At 42.6% G+C, this 12,859-nt stretch overlaps 1 protein-coding gene across 1 annotated transcript in view; it reads right to left on the bottom strand.

The window, feature by feature from the left end:
• lama2 (laminin, alpha 2) overlaps positions 1–12,859 on the bottom strand; it is a 129,604-nt gene that overhangs the window by 50,645 nt on the left and 66,100 nt on the right. The window contains exons 19-28 of the mRNA XM_063001777.1: positions 11,891–12,102; positions 11,335–11,441; positions 9,237–9,414; positions 8,524–8,660; positions 7,284–7,520; positions 7,047–7,190; positions 3,266–3,442; positions 2,796–2,981; positions 2,556–2,674; positions 376–493 (exon numbers count right to left, since the gene is read on the bottom strand). Coding sequence (XP_062857847.1) covers positions 376–493; positions 2,556–2,674; positions 2,796–2,981; positions 3,266–3,442; positions 7,047–7,190; positions 7,284–7,520; positions 8,524–8,660; positions 9,237–9,414; positions 11,335–11,441; positions 11,891–12,102 — 1,615 coding nt within the window. The remainder of the gene's footprint in view (positions 1–375; positions 494–2,555; positions 2,675–2,795; positions 2,982–3,265; positions 3,443–7,046; positions 7,191–7,283; positions 7,521–8,523; positions 8,661–9,236; positions 9,415–11,334; positions 11,442–11,890; positions 12,103–12,859) is intronic.

The following is a 12,859-nucleotide window of genomic DNA, read 5'->3' as shown; positions in this document are numbered from 1 at the left end:
GTCCTCCGGAAACTTGGTCCAACCTCAAGCTGAACATCTAACACACACACACACACACACACACACTCGCACACACATACACACTCGCTCCACACAACAGTACCATGTGATTAAATACTAGACAGAAGTTGTGATGATGGACTGTGTGTGGAGAACCTACTGATGACTGAGTTCAGGTCCTTCCATTCCATTACTAACAAACATATAAAATCTGTCAAATATACTGTGTCCCTGTGTCATGGTTTGGTGGACAGGAACCTTCAGTGGTCTGAGTTCAATCTCATTTAACATCCTTGGCATGAATTGTGATGTTGATTGTGAGTTGTGTGTGTGAGGGGTTGTTTTGTGTGTGTGTGTGTGTGTGTAAAACAGTACCTCACAGGACAGGCCGGAGTAACCTTGAGGACATTCACACCTCTCAATCTGAAACGCTCGTTCACTGCCGGCTGATGGTCGTCCCTCCTCCGCCACCTCCAGCAAGATCTCCGAAACCCTACAGTAAAAAACCTTTCAGTAACTCTTCCCCACGGTCAGGGTCACAGTGAGTTAGGAGCCTATCCTGCAAACACCGGGTGCGACTTTACTGATCTGGTCTCATTTACCCGGATAGACAGATAGACACACAGAAAAACAGACAGACAGATAGATATATAGATATATAAACAGACAGACAGAAAGACAGATAGACAGATAGATAGATAGACAGACAAACAGATAGACACAGATAGAATAGATAGACAGACAGACAGACAGACAGACAGACAGACAGACAGACAGACAGACAGATGCTTTATTAATCCCGAGGGTTTTTTTAGATAAGATTTTTTGAAATTAAGGTTGATAGATAAAGCTTGACAGTTCAGGGGGAATTAGACATGTCTAAATTCTTCTCACATACATTTTTGTTTCACCTGAAAGAGAATATGAAACCGTTGCTACTTGTAAGCCCTGAACGCGTCTATTTGTGAGCGCTGGGTGCTTAACAGCGGCGTGGTTTTGTACATACGGAGGCGTCACCAGTGAGTGAGAGACTGAATCAAGTTCAGACGGGAGAAGAACAACAGCACGTTCTCCAGAGACAGAGACAGAGATTCTTCTGAGTCTTCTGAGATTATTCCTTCACTCATCTACCGCGAGGGGAGACTCGCTGTTCTGCCGGCGCACAGACGAGAAAAAGCTCGCCAGATAAACTCAGGGGGAATAGGTTTTTAATTAGCTAACTACACATCCTGGAAAGTTCTGTAACATTTTCAGTATTTAATTATTATTTCATTAGTTCTGTACTAAAGCTAAATGCTAATGAAACACAAACCTTTCAGAATCTTGTGACAATATTTTGCTGCAGAGTTGTGCAGAACATCAGCACATACAATTCCACTGCATTACCAGCAGATGCCACAAGAACATTTAAGTGCCCAGGATTGGATGCTTGGCAGAGTCAGGATTTAAGCTATCAATGAGCCAAAAACCATGTAAATCATTTAGCAAAACCTTAGCCATACCATCAAAAAGCACAGTAAATAAAAACCATAGTGGAGTCTTAACAAATACATGTTTAGCCAACTTCTCTGGATTGGACAGGTGCTAGACTGGCCTGGCTGAAGTCCAGACCTTTCAAATCTGTGTAGTGAATAACAATGTGCACTATAGAACAAATGCGATTCTGGACTGTTGATCAGATGACATGATTCATCAAGAAAAAAGAAAATATATTCACTTTCACCAGCACAACTGATGTCCGATGTAGCCCAAAGGTAAACGAGCCTCTGTCCCAACATTTTTGTAAACGAGTTTGTATTAGTATGATTATAAAAAGTTTCCTCTGTTTTATATTTTGGTTATAAGTGGTGAGGGTGGGAGGAGCAGTAACTGGTCGTGTCTGAAAGACTGAGAGACGCTTATAGTCCGGATTTAGCTCCATCTGATTTCCACCTTTTTGGACGCTTAAAGAAGCTTTAAGGGGAAGAAGATTTTCATGTGATGATGATGTGAAAGCAGCGCTTTTTTGCTGACAGCATTAAAAAAGTTGGTATAACGCTGGAAAAATGCATCGGAAGGTGACTGTAGAAAAGTGATGTAATTTGTTTTTGAAATTTTGAAGAACCCTCGTGTAAAAAAAAAAAAAAAAAAAAAAAAAAAAAAACATGTTGGTTTGTGGTCTAAAGATTCTACACTGTTTTATCATTAGCCTTGTAGCTCCAGTACGCTGGAACCTCCTTATTAAGTGCCTTATTAGGCACTGTCGCCTTACAGCAAGAAGGTCCTGGGTTTGATTCCCAAGTGGGGCGGTCCGAGTCCTTTCTGTGTGGAGTTTGCATGTTCTCCCCGTGTCCAGGTGTGTTTCCTCCAGGAGCTCCGGTTTCCTCCCACAGTCTAAAGACGTGCAAGTGAGGTGAACTGGAGATACTAAATTATCCATGACTGTGTTCGATATAACCTTGTGAACTGATGAATCTTGTGTAATGAGTAACTACCGTTCCTGTCATGAATGTAACCAAAGTGTAAAACATGACGTTAAAATCCTAATAAATAATAAACAAACGCTGGAACCTCACCTGCTCTGTCTCATGTTGTTTCCGTGTGAGGCTCTGATGAGAACGTAATCCACGTAGAAGAGGACGTCCATGAAATCTTCTCGACTCATAAGTCTGTTATCCTCGTGCTTCCACTCGTGCTACATGATAAACATCAAAGAGCAAAACAATCAAAAACAAACACTATAGCACCGTCACATTTAATAGAGGTGTTTGCTACACGAACACTGGGACTTCGGTTCCCTGCTGTGATTGGCTCACCTCTGTCATGTCGATCTCATGGCGGGTCAGCTGACCAATCTGTGGTGGTGCTATGTGGCGTATCATGACTCGATCCCTGTTGGCTCCGCCTCTGATGATGACCTGCGGCTCGTAGGTGGTATGGCCTGTTTCGTCACGAGCTTCGTAATAAATCGCATACTTTAGTTTTCCTCCGTATGCCGTTATCTGGAACACAATACATTAAACCTCTCAAAAACTGATCTCAGGGAGGTGCAGATCAAATCCCAGGTGGTGCTATTAACCTGGCCAGGTGTCTAACAGGGGTTTGTGGGAGGTCAAAGGGTCTTTATTACTGCGGCACAATTGCGACCTCAGCAGTCTGAATGAGGCACCTGCACTAGCGATGGGTGATTTGCAGGGGCAAAGATACCTTTTTCTCAGTTAGCAATTTTAATGATAGGACTTTGAGAAAATGCCAAAGAACAACCAAAAACACATCAGAATCCTACCATGGATCCTCTGAACTGTTTGGGCAGTTTCCAGTAGTACGGCTCGCTGAGCTCATGACGGATCACATCAGCGTTAGCGATGATTTCCGGATGCTGAAACGTCACTCCGAATGTCGTCTCCTTCCTATTGAATTTGTCCACCAGGGGGAGCATCGTCTGCTCCGGCATCAGAGTTAGCTACAGCACAGCACGACATGAACACAGAAAAACAATAAATACAGCATTAAAATATAATATTTACATTTATTTTTACTTATATATAACATATAAATGATCTTTATTCTGCTGTTTCAGCTTTTTGTTTATGATAGTTTTTTTGTACACTGAGAGCTATGCTAAAATGCTAATTCCTATTATAATATAATAATAATATAATAAAAATAATAAGGGTTATTATTATTATGTTTCCTTTTGTGATTATTAAATGCAATATATTAAAATAAATTAAAATATAGAAAACATGCAATAAATAAACAAATAAGACTGTGGTGTTCTAATCAGCTAACTAGCTATTTTATCTATTTCATAGCTAATTTGTACCTATTACTTTTCAACTAAACAGCTTTTTTTCTATTATTTTTAGCTAAATAGCTATTGTATCTATTTCATGGCTAATTTTATCTATTTCTTTTTAGCTATTTTATCTATTACATAGCTAACTGGCTGTTTTATCTATTTCATAGCTAATTGTATCTAGTGCTTTTAAGCTAACTAGATATTTTTTTATTTCATAGCTAATTTTATCATTACTTTTTAGCTAGCTATTTGAGCTATTGAAGATTGAGCTAGTGAAGATTAAAAGAACATGCTAAATTTCTCACTCCAGATTTTTGACTCCAGATCAAACCCAGATCCTCAGGATCAATGTCTCTATGCAGCACCCACACTACCAGCTGCACCGCTGTTCCTCTCTTCATGTCATTACAATTTTTTTAAAATTTGTAAACCAGCTGTTTTTGTAGTCAGGGTCAGGGTTGTGGTGGGTCCGGAGATTACTAATCCACCTTCTGCATGTCTTGGGATGTGCAAAAATACTGCACCCAGAGTACATCCAAAAGGATTCAGGGAGAACATGTGAAACTTCTGGAAGACACTGGCTGAAGGCAATTTCATAGCTTTAAAACTAAAGAGCTACAGAAGAACCGAATCAAACGGTAAGCTAAATTTATTTCGAAGATTTAGGTTGTTTGCTGAACTTGAAGTCGTTGCTTTGCAGAGATTGGATGTAGAAATCCTGTGGGCGGAGCCTGGCTTGTTAATAGACATTGTTTGCAAAGACTTTCCCCAGACGACATCGCATTCAAAATAATGAGCAGATAACAGTAACTACCTGACGTCAGGCAACTAGCCTAGCGAGCTAGCTACCACTACGCTGTACGACCAAAATAAACGCTGCTTAAGACAAAGGAGTGAAATAAAAGGCCAGCAGTGACGTCACATGATCAGTTTTCTCCTCTTTATTTTGCATTTACGTGCTAAATCAGGACACGGAGCGAGTAAACATCCCTCTCAAGTTCACTCCAATCTTACGAGTCAGTGAGTCGAGTCGATCTCTTCTCTCAGCACACTTGTCCATCATTCCCTCCATCCTCCCGGTAAACACACTCAGATTAACTCGGGCCGAGGCCGCTATTCAATCCGCCGCCGCTTATTCTCCGTGTCCTTCGGCGTGGCGTCACAGAGGAGATTTTAGGGTCTTAGAGAAAATCCTTATTAAAAACAAACAGCTGTAACATTTTCCCTCCATCAGCTTCTCCTTCTCCTCTCTGGCTTCTGCTTTTCATTCTCTGCTACAAACTTTTTCTTTTCCCAGCAGAAATGGTCAAAAACTTTTCTTGTTCATTTACACACCCCACATTTTCCAACTGATTTTATTGAAACATGGTCACAAGTATGTAGACACCTGACAACGAGCTTGTTGGATAAAAAAAATAAATAATTAGAGATCGCTACAAAAGCAATGAAAACACTGCTTCCATTTCCAACATTCTATCTTTGTGAAGCGGGATTTTCTGCAGTAATGGCAACCAAAACAAAGTAACAAAGTAGACTGGACATAAGGAGCACTCTTTGTGTGTTATTGTCTCCTATCGCCCCTAGGTGGGAGCGTCTTGTTGCAGCGAAAAAAGCTCAAGGTTTCCACAGATTTTCCATCACTGGTGAGTAGTATTGTTATACACCTTGTGATTTTTATTATGCTCGTCGTATCATTTTACTTTAAATCCTCCTGTCCCCGCCGGTCCGTGAAATTATATCTTATATGAAAACAGTCTGTGGTGCAAAAATGGTTGGGGACTGCTGGGATAAACCATTCTGAAACCACTTGCACTATTATGGACCCCTCTGTCCCACTGGGGACTGTTAATGCAATTTTGAAATGTCTGTGATCATTTGTGCATATTTACTCAAAAGAGCCTGATATTAAACAAGGCCTAGCTCACAATCAACATTCATCCCAAAGGTGCTTCATGGAGTTGAGGTCTGGGCTCTGTTCAGGCTACTGGAGTTCCTCTACACCAAAAACACCAACCGATGTCGCTATGGACCTCACTTTGTCATGCTAGAACAGGAAGGGAGCTTCCCCAAACTGTTGCCAGAATGCTATTTTTTGGAATTGATTTTTACGCCTGTTAGCAATGGGTGTGGTTGAATATCCTGAACTCAGTAAGATTTGAAACAAGAGACTCTAGGTCTGTTTGAAAACCTAGTGAGCTGCCTTGCTGCCTACTGCCTCCCTGATCAGCTGCCTCAGTAGAGAGGATTCTAATAAGACATAGAACTCATAAGGCAGATTATCTAGACACACTACTTAGACACTGATTATGTCACTGCAGTTTTAGCTTACTAAGCTAATAAAGTTAGCATCAGGCTATTCAAACAGATGGGCTGAGGCGGCACAACCCGCTAGCATGCCAGCTAACGTCTCCCTCTGTGTTCTGAAAACGGTTAAACTGTCCCTGACGAGCCCCAATTTGCAAATGACACTTGTGCACCTTTACACAAATTAAAAATCAACGAGAATTTATTTACATCTGAAAAGAACTCTGTTGGTTGCTCCGCATTGGTCTGCCATATTTTCTGTGAGAAAAGTTGTGCTGCACTGAATGCTGGGATTGCCTTCACCGCTAAGGAAACATCAGATTCTACCTCATTATTCAGTCAGATTATCACTTAAAAATAAGGCACTTCATAAGGCAGCATTTTAGAGTATCCAAGAATTTAGACATGCCTTCTTCTTGAGAGTGTAGGATTATGTAAAATGCATCTATGTAGAGAGATCACTGGGTTTTCGAACACACCCACTGACTCTGTTAGTTTGCTTTTCTCCAATCAACGTCTGAAAAGCAGTGAAAGTTCAGCAGGGTCTCCAAAATGCTCCTCATGCGTATGATCTAATATTTCAGTGAGTAAATAACACACACATTAATTGGACGCTTTTATCCAAAGTGTAACATAATGCAAGCAATTAGGGGTTAGTACTCAGCTCAAGTACCCAGCAGTGACTTACACATGATGAGATTAATACTTTAACTGCTAAGCTGCTTCTGTCCTGGTTTAAATAATCTATTTTTTTTTATTTACTCTGGTTCAGCATCAGAAACAGATCCGGTTACTCCCTGAATCAGACGCGTTCATCACAGCACTTTTATACACAGCATCTACATGGGTGGCATGTTGGCACAGCTGCTAGATGAAGTACCACACAGTAGCATGAGTCCTAGAGATGTGTGCGTGTGTGTGAATGTGTGAGTGTGTGTGTGTGTGTGTGTGTGTGTCGTACCCTCATACGGATAAGTCCCTGAGCCTCAGTGCAGGTGGAGCTGAGGCCGAAGCAGTAACAGCGAGTGCAGCCGACAGGACTGTTCACCGTCAGTCCAAACGTCCCCGGTTTACACACCTCACACCTCAAACCCTCCACGTTCACCTGGAACACACACCAGAACTTACTGACTGGAGCTTGGAACTCGATTGTAGGAAATAATATACAGCTATTGAAAGCAGAGCTCTGATTGGTTACCTTGCAGGAGCACTGGCCGGTGCTCTCAGAACACGCACACACCCCCATTTCGGTGTTGCAGGTATCGGCGATGGATCCGGCGAGCGAGCAGTCGCAGGAAAGACAGTGAGGGAAGTTCCTGTAGCCGAGTTTACACTCCTTACACTTCTCACCGGTGAACTGGTCCCGACAGAAACAGCAGCCGGTGTTTACGTTACACTGCTGAGTAACCGAACCCAGCGTGTCACACCCACACGCCTGTAACGACAAAAATAGAGGAACAATATTACATTATTCATTTTATTGTTCAAAAATGGATTATTAGGAAGCTAAACTTCCACCCAGACCTCTGATTGGTCCTGGTTTAAAATGTAAATGAAGTATAGCCTGATTCATCCAAGCCACATTTAATCAAACAGAAGAACAAACACGTTCATTTTCTCCAGGGTTCGACTGATCAGTCCGAATCATTTGTACATTTTATTCCAACTTTATTACACTTTCATTTTTCTAGACATCAGAGAGATCAAACTCCCGCAATGATAATGCTGAAATGCTGAAAGTGACTGAAAGCTAATGGCCACCAATTAGCATTACAAAGAATTATTGCTAATCAGTATCCATCAGCTTCTGGTCATGTTTTGAGGTGAAAGGATTCTTTTTAAATTACCGGATTTGCAAAAATAAATAATAAAAATTATATTAATAGCACTACTAATGCACTGTTTACCACTCTGTGGGACTGCTTGGTGCAGTTTAACTCAAAATAAAATAAATAAAAGAATTAAACACCTTTACCTTTAAGCATATAATCAGGGTAGGGTAGATGGAGAATAGATAGAGGGTAGACAGAGGGTAGATGAAGGTAGATGGAGGGTAGGCAGAGAATAGACGGAGGGTAGATGGTGGGTAGATGGAGGGTAGATGGAGAATAGATAGAGGGTAGACGGTGGGTAGATGGAGGTAGATGAAGGTAGATAGAGGGTACAAGGAGAATAGATAGAGGGTAGATGGAGAGTAAATGGAGAATAGATGGAAGGTAGACGGAGGAGAGATGTAGGGTAGATGGAGAGTAGATGGAGGGTAGATGGAGAATAGATAGAGGGTAGGTAGGCAGAGGATAGACGAAGAATAGACAGAGGGCAGATGGAAGGGGAGATGGAAGGTAGACGGAGGGCAGATAGGGTAGATGGAGGGTAACCAAAAGGTAGATGAGGATAGATGGAGGATAGACGGAGGGTTGATGGAGAGTAAACGATACCTTGCAGCCGGTCATGATGTCATGACCCCAAAAATGGGGGGCGCATTTCTCACAGCGGTCCCCTATTGTGTTGGGGGGGCAGAGACACCGACCTGTACCCGAGTCACAGTTATTCCCTACATGAGAGCACTCGCACGCTGAGAGAGAGAGAGAGAGAGAGAGAGAGAGAGAGAGAGAGAGAGAGAGAGAGAGAGAGAGATTAATGACACTCTCAGGTGTGTAAATGTCAGAGGCTGCACTCTCACACCCTGACTCATTATCTCCATCATCACACAGTCATCCATCATACAGATCAATGTAATGATCACTCACCCACTCACTCACTCACCCATTTACTCACTCACTCTCTCATTCACCCATTTACTCACTCACTCACTCACCCATTTTCTCATTTATTCACTCACTCATTTACTTACTCACTCTCTCACTCACCCACCCACTCACCTATTTACTCACTACTTTACTCACTCACTCACCCACTCACTCACCCATTTACTCACTCACTCACTCATTCACACTCACTCACTTATTCACCCATTTACTCACTCTCTCACTCACAAATCCTCTGTCACTTATTCACTCACTCACCCACCCACTCACTCACTCACCTCAAATTTAAACCAGATCACATGATCACATGATTCAAATGTTGAAATTAAAGACCCGGCGTGACCCGCCCTCAGTGCTGAAAGGTGAAAGGTGAGTTCTCTTACGTGTGCACCCTCCCTCCTGGAAGTTGAAATGTCCGGGAGCACAGCGGTCACATTTCTGACCTGCAACACCCGGCTGGCACTGGCACTTTCCCGTCTCACTGCAGTCGAACGACTTCGATCCGAAAGAGTTACAGTGGCACGGTAGACACCCGCTCCCCGGCTGCATGTGCGTCCCCGGCTGGAAACAAACAGGAACCAGCACAGTTAGTTTAGGAATTTGTGCTCAGTAACTTAATCCAAGCGGTAACGAGGCTAACAATGAAGGTAGATGGACATCGACCAAAAGTATGTAGACACCTCTCCATAAAATTCCATACAAAAGTGGGTGTGGTTTTATAAAATCAATGATATGACAGGATCCAGCTAACAGTCAGTGTTCCAATTCATCCCACCAAACTTATCTAACCATGTGTTTATGGAGCTTGTATTGTACACAGAGTTTAGTCGTGCAGGAACATGTAAGAGCTCCATTCTCTTGCCACAAAGTGGACAGCTATCTATAAAGAGTGTAGACTGTTATAGCTGCAGGACGGCTAGGGTGGGGTCAACTTTATTTTAATGCTATGGTGGAAAAACCCTTAATGAAATGAGACTGGATTAAGAGTAGAAAAGAGGTCGCACCGACAAAGTCTCACATAGAAACTTGGTGAATGTGATAAGAAGGAAAGAAAATAATCACCTTTATACTCCCATCAGTGACCTTGTAGAAGAACTGGGTTTTAGGGGTCATACAATGTGTTTGACGCACTTCTCGTCACGTATGTCACCTTCCAGTAACATTCAACTGTAGAAGTATTCTTGGAATATTGGAATATGACTACTGGCAATCATGCCCTAAGCAAATCTACATGTTCTAATTATGTTCTGATTATGTTTTAATACTTCTAGTGCATTTTTCTCCCACAATGCACATGGTTTGGGAGCGGGATGTCCAAGAAGCTCATGCTCCGGGTACACATACTTTTGGCCATATACAGTATATGATAATAAAGGTTATAACTGTGCTATTACCACTGACACACACACACACACACACACACACACACACACAGAGTTAAGAACTCACACAGGTAATCGCATGACCGTACACCCATGCTGGTAAGTCACACCAGTGCACACACTCATGCATTGTATCTTTACCACTTGTGGGGCGGGGTAAGCCCCTCTACGACACCCCCCTCTGTTCTCCCAGTTCGGGTTGATGGGAATGCGCTCTACAGGTCGCACCGTCTCTCTCCTCACGGTGTCACACCGGCGACCCAGAAATCCCGGCCTACACAAACACCTACCCTCGGCATCACAGCGGGGAGACATGGAGCCCCGCTTGTTACACCCACACGGCTTACACACACCGGAGTCTGACCAGTGGTTCAGCTATACACGCACACACACATACACACAAACAGATTTAGATTTGCACATAAATATACGAAGAGATAATGATATGCAGATATAAATAAATGGTTCTTCATAATAAGGAACCTGGAAGTTTCCACAAAAGTCGCTGTAATAGGAACCATCAAAAGTCTGAGCTTCAACATAGTGAAGCAATCATCCTGCTTCACCCTGGTCAGGGTTGTGGTGGCTCCTGAAAACTATCTGCAGTACCTATAGATCAGTTATACATAAACAATGGAACATCAGTGGAGGATGAGGATAGAGATGATGATGATGTTGATGATGCTACTGGCATAGCAGTAAAACACACTAACACACCAGAGCTGACATCTATATAAACTGAAAGGGTGGCTGCCGGACAGGATTCCTCACAACTGAAGCAATTACGACCTCTGCTGGCTGAACAGAGACGAGGGATAATGTGGATCAGGGTGTGTCTCTCTGTACACAAAGCTGATCCACATATGAACATAACATGTAATCGGCTACTGCACACGTGTCGGAAGGGGTGTGTGTTAGTTACGGCTCTCCTCAGTCAAAGTGGAGGTCAACATCAGTAGAGAGGAAGCGTAATGCAATCGGGTAATTAGATACGACTAGATTGGGAGGAAAATTGGGGGGAGGGTGGTCAAAAGAGAAGGCCGAAGTTCCACCAGAGGTTCCGCTTCCACGGTTTATATTTAGCGTCAGTGATGCTCACCATACACTCATCACATTTCCGGCCCCTGGCATTTTGGCGACACTGGCACTGCCCGTTTTCCTTATTACAGACCTCTGATGCAGAACCGTTCAGGTTACACTGACACACTGTGGAGAGATCAAAGAGAAAACACAAAATACATCAGATATCAGGAGTGTGAGAGCTCACACTGTCTCTCTCTCTCTGTAGGAGTCTCTCGCTCCTCATTAGTGCTCAGTCAGGTGTAATTGGAGGAGTGTAATTGATGTATGAAGCTATAAAACCTGTAGCTGTTTACACTCACATTACAGCTGATTTATTCAATTCCTTTATATCACCAGGAGTGTAAGTGCATGCTAATGTATGCTAATGCTAATCAATGCATAATCATCATCAATCTGTCCTATTAACAACACAAAAACAAGAAAAAACTCCAAACGTCCGAGTAGTTCTACCAGCTCTTAAGAAGCTGTGTTACACTTCCAACACACACACACACACACACAAAACCCCACAACCCCCTTAAACCCCCTTAAACCTGACCGAGTTGAGATCAGTGTTCTGTCTTTATACTCACGCCGGCAGTTTTTGGCATCCATGGCATCTCCGTAGTAACCATCAGCACAAGTTTCACAGTTTGATCCCCCGTAACCATCACGGCACCGAAGACACGCCCCACTTACAGGGTCACAACTACGGGGTGCAGAGAGGTCCAAATTCTCATTACAGTTACAGGGGCGACATGATCCACCGACAACACCCGGGAAGCCGAAATACCCGTTATCACATCTAGAGTGAGACAGAGAGAGAGAGAGAGGATATACTGGAGCAGTATGCAGTATGTACTGGGGTAGTATGCAGTATGTACTGGGGTAGTATGCAGTATGTACTGGAGCAGTATGCAGTATATACAGGGGCAGTATGCAGTATGTACTGGAGCAGTATGCAGTATGTACAGGGGCAGTATGCAGTATGTACTGGGGTAGTATTCAGTATGTACTGGGGTAGTATTCAGTATGTACTGGGGTAGTATGCAGTATGTACTGGGGTAGTATGCAGTATATCATGGGATTGTATGCAATAAATAAATGCAATATCTTCTTTATACTGGGGCAGTATGCAGTATATACTGGGGCAGTATGCAGTATGTACTGGGATAGTATGCAGCATATAATGGGATTGTATGCAGTAAATACTTAAGCAATTTGCTGTTTATACTATGGTAGTATGCCGTATGTAATAGGACATTATGCAGTATGTACTGGGGCAGTATGTAGTATATTATGGGATAATATTACTGACATTACTAACATTATGTGGAGTGGCTATTATAGCTGCTAAGGAAGGAAGGGTCAACCAAGAAGTAAACAAGGGTGGCTACCAATCTCAGAAAGTAAATACTATTTAAATAAACTTCTTAAAGTGAATACCTAATGGATATACTGGTGCTTTAAGCATTGCAATAATTAATAATGTATGATGGTTCTACTTGGAACTGTTTCTTCTCATTAGATTCTATGTAGAGCCTTAATGTTTCCACCAGACG

Source organism: Trichomycterus rosablanca, chromosome 9, assembly GCF_030014385.1.
Source record: "Trichomycterus rosablanca isolate fTriRos1 chromosome 9, fTriRos1.hap1, whole genome shotgun sequence".
In the NCBI taxonomy this organism is placed as follows: domain Eukaryota; kingdom Metazoa; phylum Chordata; class Actinopteri; order Siluriformes; family Trichomycteridae; genus Trichomycterus; species Trichomycterus rosablanca.
Note: the sequence above shows the minus strand (reverse complement) of the source record. Positions and strands in the feature narration are given on the sequence as shown.